Raw genomic sequence first — 12,514 nt, 5'->3', positions numbered from 1 at the left:
GTGGCCTGGTCCAGGGCGACGACCACATGGTAGAATTTGGTCGTGTCGGATGAAATCTTGCGGATGTGAAACTGCGCCTCCGAGTGGCCGAATCAGGTCTCTGCCTCCTGAACCCAGAATTCAGGCAGCTTGACGGCTATAGCATTAATCCCAGGTTCGATCATGATGGGTTCAAAGACGTTTGAACCAGTTGGGGTCACCAATTGAAACAGCAGCTACACTGCTACTGAAAGAACACACAACCAGACCGAACTGATTTATTGCAGGCTGCTGGGCTGGACTTATACTCCCAGCCCAGACCTGCTGAGAACCACACTGGGGGCCGCTGACGTCACCTGGGCATCACATGGTCCCCCAGCACAGGCTTCTGAGCCCTGTGCTGAGAAGAAGGGGAAACCCCCCCGACGGCGCCATTTTGGCCGGCTGCCCCGTCGCGTGGATTACAAGCGGGGGCGCTTCGCCTGCCTAGTGGTGTGCCACCACAAGAAAGGCATTTGATCGGTGAATGCACAAGAGGAGGCAATGTTACAGCCAATAAAAGACTCAAGTGTAATTATTCTGTTAGAAAACACTGCACACAATTTGCGCACAGTAAACCCCCACAAACTGCAATTCGATCATGACGACACAATCTTTTGCTCTGACATTGGCTGAAGGATAAATATTCACCTCAATGTCAAGTTAATTACAGTACTCTTCAAATACAGTCACGGGTATTTTTTATTTAAAACATTTAACTCAATTTGACAGATCATCCAAAACATTTTACCTCAGCCAATAAAAAAGTCCACTCATTATTGTTTCGGGTGGAATTTGAATCTACTCTGACTTGTAAGCATCAGTACTACGACAAATCCAAGGCTAAATTAGAATTTTTCAATAATTGTTTTAACTGAACCAACTACTTTCTCCTTCAAAAAACAGACCAAGTATTAATGCAATGAAAAATAAATAATTTCAAACTCATACTTAAGTAAGTAATTTAGAACACATTCTTACAACTGGATGTGTTTTTATTTAGTTTTTAAAAATAAAAGTTTGAACTCAAATAAGACTAAACTGCAGAAAAGAGTGGAGGAAATGAACAAGTACAGAGAGAGCAAGGGAGACCAATGGACATGAGAAAGGAAGGGAGCAGGTGGTGAGAGAGGAAACAGGCAGAGAGAGAGCTTTTGTAAATAAAGGGGGAGGGGAGGAAATAGAAAACCTTCAAAAAAAGGATTTTAACTACAGTAGAATGGTAAGTTATTGCTATTCCTTCCCTCTTATCTCTTGAATTGAACAGTGCAAATTGACACAACTTTGAATGTGCAATACCACATATAATCAAGGCACACACCAGTTTTATAAATATGAAGTAGAGCAGACAGTATGCAAAATGTTAATTCTGTAAAATGTACTTGTAAATTATCCAGTACAAAAAGACATTCAAGAATGGTGAATGCCAATTCTATTGTTTCTATGACAACAACCAAGATGTTTTTCTCACAGATTTCTATTGATGTTATCGATCACACAGCTGGAAAGTGTCAAGACGGTAGTTGTAAAAATTGTCTTCTGTCTTACTAATAGCCATCTCTATTTCCTTGCAAAATCCACCCTCTTCCTCATCTGATAACGCTCTGGCAGCATCCTACAGTGCCTCTCACCATAACAAGCTTTCTGACCTTTGATACTGTTTTCATTACTCTTCAGAGGCATGCTCCACTGGACTAACCCTACAAAAATTATTCTCACTTTCTACAATAGAGACGAACACTTATTCTTCACAAAGTTAGGAGTCACAACAGGATATTCTTGACATGTTTTTCTCAACTCCTAAAAACATTTTTAGCATGCAACACTTTGTAAATCTATTAGGTAGATTGGAAAAAATATATCAGCTAAGATAAATCACTGGCTGACAGTTGAGATTACTGGATCATTTTGAGCTTTACAAAATCTAACCTTGGGGTTCAATGCTAGGGCTGCCACTATTCACCGTACTATGGCAAAGGCTTGAAGAGATCAAGTGTATAGCAACCAATTTTGCTGATGACATTAAGAGATTAAGAAGAGGATTTATAGAAACTGGGTGTACCAAACTTCAAAAACTTGGTTGGAGGAAAATTAAGGGAAATTCGAGGCTTTCCTCGATGGTAGAAAACCTCTACCGTAGCAGGGCATTGCTTAAATGGATGTAGACAACAACATAATACATTATAAAAGGGTATGGGTGCATTAGTGCATAAACACACAAGAGGTAAGCATGCAGAAACAGTAAGCAAATGGGGTAAGGTAATGGAATGTTGGTCTTTAATCTATGGAGGATGACATGCAAAAATATGGATGTCTTTCTCAACTGTACGGGGCATTGATATAACCATACTTGCAGTTGTGTGCAGTTTTGGTCTGCTTATTTACCCAGTGCTAAAGTACTGTAAATCCTGCATCAAGCACCTTTTACAGTATCTGTAGCAGATTCCACATTGGCCTCATCAACCACTTCAGAACCCACTAGAACTAGAGCAGAAGCTGGTCATCTTCAATCCTAAGAGGATATCTTAAGAAGAGTTCCTCTTCCCATCAACGTATACATGCACAGTAACAGGACACAAGCAATATGACCCCAAGTTCTCAGTTTGTTAATTAGATTTTTTTGTTAAAACTTGTTTTGTGCCTCAATTGTTCACAAAAGATGTTCCTTTTTATATTCTTTCCTTCCCATCCTTCAAAATAGAACATCTCCTTCTACTGTTCAAGCAGTAAGTGCAAAGTTATTTATTTAAACAATTTTACATGCACACTTGGGGGGTGGGGGGGAGGGAGAAAAAGGAAGAACTATCACAAAATAAAGCATGCATCCAAAACATCTAAGCCACATAAAAGAGGAAAACATTATCTTTCCCACATCAATTTGTTTACTTGATTTATTTTATATGACACAGTTGGTCTAGTGATTAGCACCCGCAATTGGGACCGGACCTTGGATCAAATCCCACGCTGTCTGTAAGGGGTTTGTACATTCTCCCATTATCTGCGTGGATTTTCTCCAGGGGCTCTGGTTTCTTCCCACCCTTCAAAAACGTACCAGGGTGTAGATTAATGGAATGCAATTTTGGCAGTATGGACTCTTGGGTTGAAATACACTGTTACCGTAATGTACGTCTAGTTTAATTTAATTTAAAAATTACTATCAAAGATACATGATGGCCACTTTAACAAATGACTGCAAAAAAATTTAATCAGAATCCCTTACTATTTATTTTATTCCCATATTCACAGCCGTTTGGAGATCCTAACTAGATAAACAAGAGGGACTCATTAGTTAATGGAATAGGCTAAGGGATGACTTGGTCTTTGAAAAGAGAAAAAAAGTTAATTTGCCAAACTGTTTGGTACCAGGTATCGGTACCAGGATTCAAGAGGGTGCTAAGGGTAAGAAGGGCCTCAGGCACTGAAGCATTCCTGATCATGTCAGTTTAGATTTAGAGTTCGGGTAGCTGATGGATAGAACAGGAGCCTATGCTGCAGGGCCTGCGAGACCACTGGAGGCAAATCCATTGATTCTCACTGAAGGCAAATCCATTGATTCTCACTGAAGGGACTCTTTTTCCTCTCTTTCTCTCTTACTGTAAGGGGTGCCAAGCAACACTAATGGCAAATCTAAGTCTGCCTTCCGACAGGCAGAAAGCAATTTTGTGTAATATTACATATTCTGTACTATTACATGACAATAAAGGAAACTGAAATCTTGAATCTGTACATTTCAAATGGTATCACTGTACTGCAAGAAAAATGCAATATATGAATGCAATTCATCTTCAGATCCTTTACTGGTCAACAAATTCCAAACAGCAAAATATGGAAACCTAAAATCTTAAAAACGTTCTCATTGTGTAACCCTATTCAAAGCAGGTTTGATAGTAGGAGGTATATCTAAAATCCCAAATTTGCACATACAACATGTCACATAATAGCCTGTGGAGAGGAATAAATCCTTTGAAACAATGGTTCTCAACTTTTTTCTTTCCACTCACATACCACTTTAGGTAATTCCTATGCCATCGGTGCTATGTCATTAGTAAGGGATTGCTTAAGGTGGTATGTGAGTGGGAAGGGAAAGTTGAGAACCACTGCTCTAGACCCAATTGTTACTGAAGTATTTTGCTTGAGAAAAATTGTCATTGGCCATTTCCTTTGGAGTTATGAAACCATGCACATAACAAGTCAATTAGGTACGATTTAAACAGTGGATTTCAAACTTTTTCTTTCCACCCACATACCACCTTAAGCAATTCCTTACTAATCACAGAGCACCTATGACATAGGGAATGCTTAAAGTGGTATGTGAGTGGAAAGAAAAAGGTTTAGAACCACTGCTTTAAAACAACAAAAAAAAAACAAGATTTTTTTTTAAAAACTGAAATAAGTGTGCATAAGAAATAATTTATTGAAGTACATTGGCAGATAGTGCAACACTATTACAGCACCAGTGACCCAGGTTAGAATCCACCACTGGCTGTAAGGAGTTTGCATGACTTCCTAAAGGATTTCCTCCAGGTGCCCTGGTTTCCTCCCATGTTCCATAAATGGACGGGGTTAGTAGGTTTATTGGTCACATGGGTGTATTGAGTGACACAGGCTCATAGGCCAGAAGGGCCTGTATCAAAGGAAATCTTTAACTATAGTTGTGGTCTAACCGTTTTCTTTCAGATTTCTTACAGTCTATACGTCTTACTTACATGGACCTTTTACTTTGACTGTGCCTTTTTCCCTCCAAATATAGAAAACAAATTGCAAAAATTCAACAAGATATCAAACAAAAGGTTACAATATATTCAGACTTGTTTCCCTATTACATACCTATTAATTCCAAGGGATGCTGAAATATGAAATGCTCACATAACTGAATGAACATTTTTGTTATTTCTTCAGTGGGGCACTCAGCATGTCTAAATGAAACAAAATCAAAATGTAGTCACAAACAATACTGCACTTGACATATTGACAACTGTACAAACACAAATCTGTATTTTTTTTAAAAAAGGAAATTTAAGAATTTTCAGACTCATTTATTAAGTTTTACTAAAGATGTCATATTATAACACGAGCATTCAATAGTTTTCTCAATCTACCAGTTTTACAAGTAAATTAGAGTTTATTGAAGCAATATATTTTATGATAATAAAAACTAAATAAGGCAGATTCGTGAACCACATATTAAAATTCTGAAGGTTACAATATTTCAGAACTGATGGAAGGTCATCAACCTTAAATATTAATTGTTTCTCGCTTCACAAATGCTGTCTCACCTAACTATTCTTGCATTTTACGTTTTTAGTTCAGATAATCTTATTTTGCACAAGTAGAAATGTTGTATGGCACTGATCACAATGTTTTTGGATGCAGTAATTTTAGTCCTAGTCATTTGAAATGAAATGGTAAGAATGCTATCTGGTGGCAATTCAAAGTTACTACAGATTTCAGGACATGTTGATGCCAAGTCAGTATGCTAGGAATCCAAGCTGTACGAAAATGTCACAAGGTGATTAAGACAATCGTGATCAAAAATAAGGCATTTCTGGGATATTAGGGCAGATACTCAAAAAGCATTTTAAGGACTGTCAAGCGAGGTAAATAGGCTGAGAATTTTGATGAAATTTTGCAATTAAATACACAAGAGTCTAACAGCAGACCAGTCAAGCGGCCAGAATGAGTAAAGTGGAGGAGGTTATAGACATGGAGGGACACTATATGGAAGGATTTGAAAACAAGAATGAGGTGGAAAAATTTGAAACTGAGCCATTAATTAAGTCAATCTAACTGATCAGTGAACCCAGGTGATGGATAAGACACAAAGAAAGTAGACACTTGAATGCCATTAAATATTTTAGTCAATATCAGATTCTGCCAAATCCAATGTTGATTTGAAGCATTGAAGAGTTTAGTAAAAAAAAAAACCTATTGCCGCATCCAGAAAAGGAATGCAAGCAGTTTGGACTGAAGGTACTGTATTGCCAAATAGAAATCAGTTCCAACAGTTTTTTCTGTACAAATTCCACCAGTTTATACACCCTGAATTAAAACAGCAGGGAATACACCATCCTTGAGAAATATTATTCAGAGAAAGATTGTTCTTAAATATAATGGCACTATTTCTAAAACCCGTCACTAAACTCAAACATATTATTCATTATCAATTGATCTCCAAAGTGTCATTTTGCATGTGGACTCACGATCAATTTAGAAGTCAACAAATATCTAAAATGGTACAAAATTTAAAAGCAATTGTAGTTTATACAATTAGGCCAACAATTACATCAGCTATGTTTGATAAATTGTTCCCATCTTTTGAGATTAGAAAGCAAAATGTTTTCAGAAATTATTTTAGTGCATCCTTCTGTCAGCTCTGTATTTCCATCATTTAAACTTGATTAGGTGATAAATAACTAGATTGTCTTCTTTGACCCTGAACACCAAATCTTAAATGATCAAGAAAACCATCAGCTCTACTGCTCAATTTCCAAACACAGAAATTGGAACTCCTCACAAACTTGTATTTCCACAAGTTCACTCAATTTGTATATCTCCCCTCTTTATATTTAGAAGCACTCATAATAACTTTGTTTTTCTTCATAATCCTCATTTAGCATTCAGATCAACTTTTTTTTAATCTCCTTCTCAAGCTGGAAACATTTCTGTTTCACAAATACAAAATTGCTAGCATTTTAATGGCATTTATAGGAATAATGCCCACAGTTCCAAAAGTATTTATCTTGGCAAGAATTGGTAGATGGAACACAACAGTCATATACTTGATAATAGGAATTTGAACTATTTTCTAAACAGGGAGAAAATTCAGAAAGAAGAAGTCCAAAGGGACTTGGCAGTCCTGTTGGAGAATTCCTTAAAGATAACTTGCAGTTGAGTCAATAGTAAAAAAGGCAAATTCATTTTGAGAAGATGAGAATAAAAAAAACAAGGATGTAATGGTGAGCTTTTAAAAGGCATAGGTCAAATCACAATTGAAGTATTGTGAGATCTTTTGGGCTCCATAGCTAAGGAAGGATGTGCTGACATTAGAGAAGGTCCAGATTAAGTTTACGAGAATGATCCCAGGGATGAGAGGGTTAAAACATGAGGAGAGTTTCATAGCTCTGGTCCTACAGTTGCTGGAGCTTAGAAGGATGAGGAGGATCTCAATGAAGCCTACCAAGTATTGAAGGAGCTGGATAGCGTAGACCTTCTCTATGTTTCTAGTCTTGAAACAAACCAGAACCAGAGAGCTACAAAATAAAAGGATGTCCCTCTGCTCTTTGTGATTTTTATAAATGACCTGGATGAAGAGGAGGAAAGATGGATCAGTAAGTTTGTGGATGTGTGGAGGAGTTGTGGATGGACCTGAAGGTTGTTGAAGGTTACAAGAGGATACAGACAGGATGCAGAGTGGGACAGAAAAGTGGCAGGTGGAGTTCAATCCGATAAGAGTGAGGTGATGCATTTTGGAAGGACAAACTAGAAAACAGAGTACAAGGTTAATTATTGTGGATGAAAAGAGGGACCTTGGGGTTCAAATCCATACATCCCTCAAGGTCGTCACACAGGTTTATAGGATAGTTAATGCAGCCTATGGGATGCTGGGCTTCATTAATAGGGGGATTGAATTCAGAGTAGAGAGGTCACGTTGCAACTCTACAAATCTCTGCTAAAACCACACTTAGAGTATTGTGTTCAGTTCTGGTCACCTCATTATAGGAGGGATGTGGAAACTATGGAGAGGGTGCAGAGATTTACCAGGATGTTGCCTTGATTGGAAAATGTCTTAGAAGGCAAGGTTAGCAGAGCTGGGACTTTTCTCTTTGGAACATAGAAAAATGAGAGTGGACTTGATAGAGGTCTACAAGATTATGTTAGGGTTAGGGTTAAGTGGATAGATAGAGTGGATAGCTAGCACTTATTTCCCAGGGAAGGAATAGCAAACACCAGAGAACGTATGTACAAAGTGAAGGGAGGGAAGATTTGGAGAGACATCGGGGTACTTTTTTTAAAAAATAAGTTGTGGAAGCCTTGCCAGGGATGGTGGTGGAGGCTGAAATATTAGGGGCATTTAAGACACTCTTAGACAGGCACATGGATGAAAGAAAATTAGAGGGTTACAGGGTAGGGAGAGTTTAGTTTTTTATTTAAAGAAAGGAATATAGTATATGGGTCAACACATCAAGGGCCAAAGGCCCTATGATGTATAGTGTTCTATACATTATGTTTAGAACAGAGACGAGGAGAAATTTCTTCAGCCAACAGACCGTTGTGGAGGCCAAGTCCATGGGTATATTTAGAGCAGAGGTTGATAGATTCTTTATTAGTAAAGATGTCAAAGGTCAAAAGGCAGGAGAATCTGAATGAAAGGAAAAATAAATGATTTGAATGGCAAAGCAGACTCAGTATGCCAATTGGCTAGTTCTGCTCCTACAACTTATGATCTTACAAACCATTGCTCAAACTTTCTTCTACATCAAAGAGCCAGGAAATTGGAAGAACATTTTGTCCAACTGACCAAATGCAACTTTTTTTCCCCCCAAATTAACTTTTATTTTTCTCATTACTGAATCTTTGGCTTGGCTTCGCGGACGAAGATTTATGGAGGGGGTAAAAAGTCCACGTCAGCTGCAGGCTCGTTTGTGGCTGACAAGTCCGATGCGGGACAGGCAGACACGATTGCAGCGGTTGCAGGGGAAAATTGGTTGGTTGGGGTTGGGTGTTGGGTTTTCCTCCTTTGCCTTTTGTCAGTGAGGTGGGCTCTGCGGTCTTCTTCAAAGGAGGTTGCTGCCCGCCAAACTGTGAGGCACCAAGATGCACGGTTTGAGGCGTTATCAGCCCACTGGCGGTGGTCAATGTGGCAGGCACCAAGAGATTTCTTTAGGCAGTCCTTGTACCTTTTCTTTGGTGCACCTCTGTCACGGTGGCCAGTGGAGAGCTCGCCATATAACACGATCTTGGGAAGGTGATGGTCCTCCATTCTGGAGACGTGACCCATCCAGCGCAGCTGGATCTTCAGCAGCGTGGACTCGATGCTGTCGACCTCTGCCATCTCGAGTACTTCAACGTTAGGGATGTAAGCGCTCCAATGGATGTTGAGGATGGAGCGGAGACAACGCTGGTGGAAGCGTTCTAGGAGCCGTAGGTGGTGCCGGTTCAGGACCCATGATTCGGAGCCGAACAGGAGTGTGGGTATGACAATGGCTCTGTATACGCTTATATTTGTGAGGTTTTTCAGTTGGTTGTTTTTCCAGACTCTTTTGTGTAGTCTTCCAAAGGCGCTATTTGCCTTGGCGAGTCTGTTGTCTATCTCATTGTCGATCCTTGCATCTGATGAAATGGTGCAGCCGAGATAGGTAAACTGGTTGACCGTTTTGAGTTTTGTGTGCCCGATGGAGATGTGGGGGGGCTGGTAGTCATGGTGGGGAGCTGGCTGATGGAGGACCTCAGTTTTCTTTAGGCTGACTTCCAGGCCAAACATTTTGGCAGTTTCCGCAAAGCAGGACGTCAAGCGCTGAAGAGCTGGCTCTGAATGGGCAACTAAAGCGACATCGTCTGCAAAGAGTAGTTCACGGACAAGTTTCTCTTGTGTCTTGGTGTGAGCTTGCAGGCGCCTCAGATTGAAGAGACTGCCATCCGTGCGGTACCGGATGTAAACAGCGTCTTCATTGTTGGGGTCTTTCATGGCTTGGTTCAGCATCATGCTGAAGAAGATTGAAAAGAGGGTTGGTGCGAGAACACAGACTTGCTTCACGCCATTGTTAATGGAGAAGGGTTCAGAGAGCTCATTGCTGTATCTGACCTGACCTTGTTGGTTTTCGTGCAGTTGGATAATCATTGGATAACTGAATGCACTGCCATTAAAGCACGACATTCAGCTTTTAACATTTCTTACAGCTTTCAGACGTAATACAATTCAAAACAATTAAAATACATGATATTCAGCTCCACCTAGCAGTGGGATCAGGTACTGCAACAGTATATTTGCCAGGCATGAAAATAGCAGTGCTATTTTTTGGGCAGGTAGGGGTATTTGTAGAGATAAAGTAGAATGTGAAACTCACTTAACCATACAGAACTATATTTTAACACACAAATGAAGATACTAATGTTAGAATTTATTAACAGCCTAAATTCAGACTGCTGCAAAGCAACAAAGGAAAATTATTTTATTTAAAATGAGTTGCAATTTTGTTTGACACCATAATTTGCTTGAAGTTAATTTTAGCCTTTACAGATCATGACACAATTTAACCGGTCTGGATTTCTGTCCAAATTAGTCATCACCGATTTAAAAGTGTTCACTGCTTTGCAATCCAAATTCAAGCTCAGTGATTAGAGAAAATTCACAATCCTTACCAAATTAATTGGACATTCAAACACCCTGAACACAAAATAACCATCACCTTTGAGTGTTTGCAGTTCAAACTCCTGAAATCTGAATTTTTGAATCTTTCTTTGCTAATAAGCAATCCATTACTACCACCTTCGTCTCATTCGTCTCAATAAACTTTTCCAAATTTATTTCAGTTTGCAAATGAATTGACTTAAGAGTGAGGGACCACCACATATACCAAGGGAAACTACTGACTGATCTAGAAATCAAGCTTCTTATCCCAAAAAAAAACAAAGAAACACAGAACTGCAGATTCTGGAACAGGATTTAGGCAGAATCCATGAAAAATAATCAGTCAACATTTCAAGTCAGGATCACTTTTTAATGACTGAAGAGGTAGAATAGAAAATAAGCATTTTTAAAAATGGCAGGGTGGTAGTGTAGAAACGCTGGGGGAGGGTGACCCTGATAGATTTAAAAAGACCAATTTAGATCATTTTTTCCTTACTTGTGGAATTCTTTTCCAAAGAAAAAACTAAGAATTTCCATCTCCTCTCCAGATGCAGTGTATCTGCAGAAACTGTAACAATCATCCCAACCACAGCATTAAAACCATGTCCCAATGCCACGCAGCACATGGTACATATCCCTCTCTTTCCTGCATAATTATGTGCCTGTCTAGAACCATACAATATGTTGGCATCATATCTGCTTCCGCCACTACATCCAGCAACCCATTACTGGTTCCTACCATGCTTTAAAATACAACTCTGTGGCACTCAGTTGAAGAAAGCACAGCCACCATGTTGAGGGTTGTTCACGATTGTTTTATTTGAATGTAGCGCGCAGCCCTTTAAAGGCAGCGCTGGCTCAGTCACCACATGTGTGGTGACATCATAATCGCTGCCCAGGAGGTTTGAGTCAGGAAGAACCCCTGACGATGCCATCTTCCTTCCCATGGCTGCCCCGTCACGTGGCGTTACTCATTGCATATGAGAGAGTGTGCCACCACAGCTCTTAAGGCATCTTGAAGGCATCTCTTCTAGCATGACATTTTAATCAAGACTAACAGTTTCCCTTATCAGTCCTTCTCATAATTTTATAGAATTCTATCACGTCTCTTCCCAGCCTCCAATGCTCCAGAGAAAACAAAAAATAATTCAAACCACTTCTTTTAGCTGATACCCTCTAATCCAGGCAGCATCCTGCTTCACCATATCCTTTACAAAGCTTCCACATTTTCCCTGTGCTAGAATTTAACACTATATTCGAAGTGCAGCCTAATCTAATTTTAATATACTGTAGTGCAACAGGGCTTCCTTCCTTTTATAGTCAATGCCCTACAAATGAAGGAAAGTACATATCATACACTTTCTTTACTAACCAATCCATTTGTTTAGCTGCTTTCAAAGGACCAATAAATCTGAACTCAGAATTAGGTTTATTGTCATGAACATGTCACAAAATGTATTGTTTTGCAGTAGCAGAATTGTGCAAAACAAGGAGCAAAATTACTATAAATTACAATTCTATAAATAGCACTAAAAAGAGAAAAAGGTCGTGTTCAAAGGTTCATTGTCCATTCAGAAATTTGATGGCGGGGGGGGGGAAGCAATTTTTGTAACTTTGAGTGTTTTCAGGCTCCTGTACCTCCTTCCTGATTATAGCAGTGAGAAAAGGGCAGGCCTGGGTGGTGAGGGTCCTGATGATAGAAGCTGCTTTCTTGAACCAACGCCTCTTAAAGATCAGAATCAAAATTTATTGTCATGAACAAGTCGTGTTTTGCAGCAGCGTCGCAGTGTAAACAATTACAACCATCCTACAACATTACTATATTAATAAAAACACAGTACAACTCCGATTATCCAAAATCGGATTCTCTGAAATCCTCATTCATGAAAATTTGTAAAATTCAATTAAGGATATCCCAAACAAATCAGAAATCCTTATTTATCCAAAATTTTTTGAGCAAAACTGACAGGGGACCTCAGGCTACCAGCGGTAGCAGCCGACCCCCTCAGGGTCCTGGGCAGGAGCCTCTGGCTCCTAGCACGAGGGGGCCTCGGTGGGGAGGTGTTGATGATCAGAAGTGGCCAGCATTTTTATGGTGAGAATTTAAAATTATTTTAATGCTTAAAAGGCCTTCCCTTGTTGTTTGTT

General features: G+C 39.5%; 1 protein-coding gene across 5 annotated transcripts in view; it reads right to left on the bottom strand.

The window, feature by feature from the left end:
• Nucleotides 1-12,514, bottom strand: part of rngtt (RNA guanylyltransferase and 5'-phosphatase) — a 429,772-nt gene that overhangs the window by 348,911 nt on the left and 68,347 nt on the right. For all 5 annotated transcript variants that reach the window (XM_069887348.1, XM_069887351.1, XM_069887349.1 and 2 more), the window contains exon 4: nt 4,846-4,934. In XM_069887348.1, coding sequence (XP_069743449.1) covers nt 4,846-4,934 — 89 coding nt within the window. The remainder of the gene's footprint in view (nt 1-4,845; nt 4,935-12,514) is intronic.

Source organism: Narcine bancroftii, chromosome 6 (assembly GCF_036971445.1).
Source record: "Narcine bancroftii isolate sNarBan1 chromosome 6, sNarBan1.hap1, whole genome shotgun sequence".
Classification (NCBI taxonomy): domain Eukaryota; kingdom Metazoa; phylum Chordata; class Chondrichthyes; order Torpediniformes; family Narcinidae; genus Narcine; species Narcine bancroftii.
The sequence above is the reverse complement of the archived record's forward strand: the minus strand, read 5'-3'. Positions and strand labels throughout refer to the sequence as shown.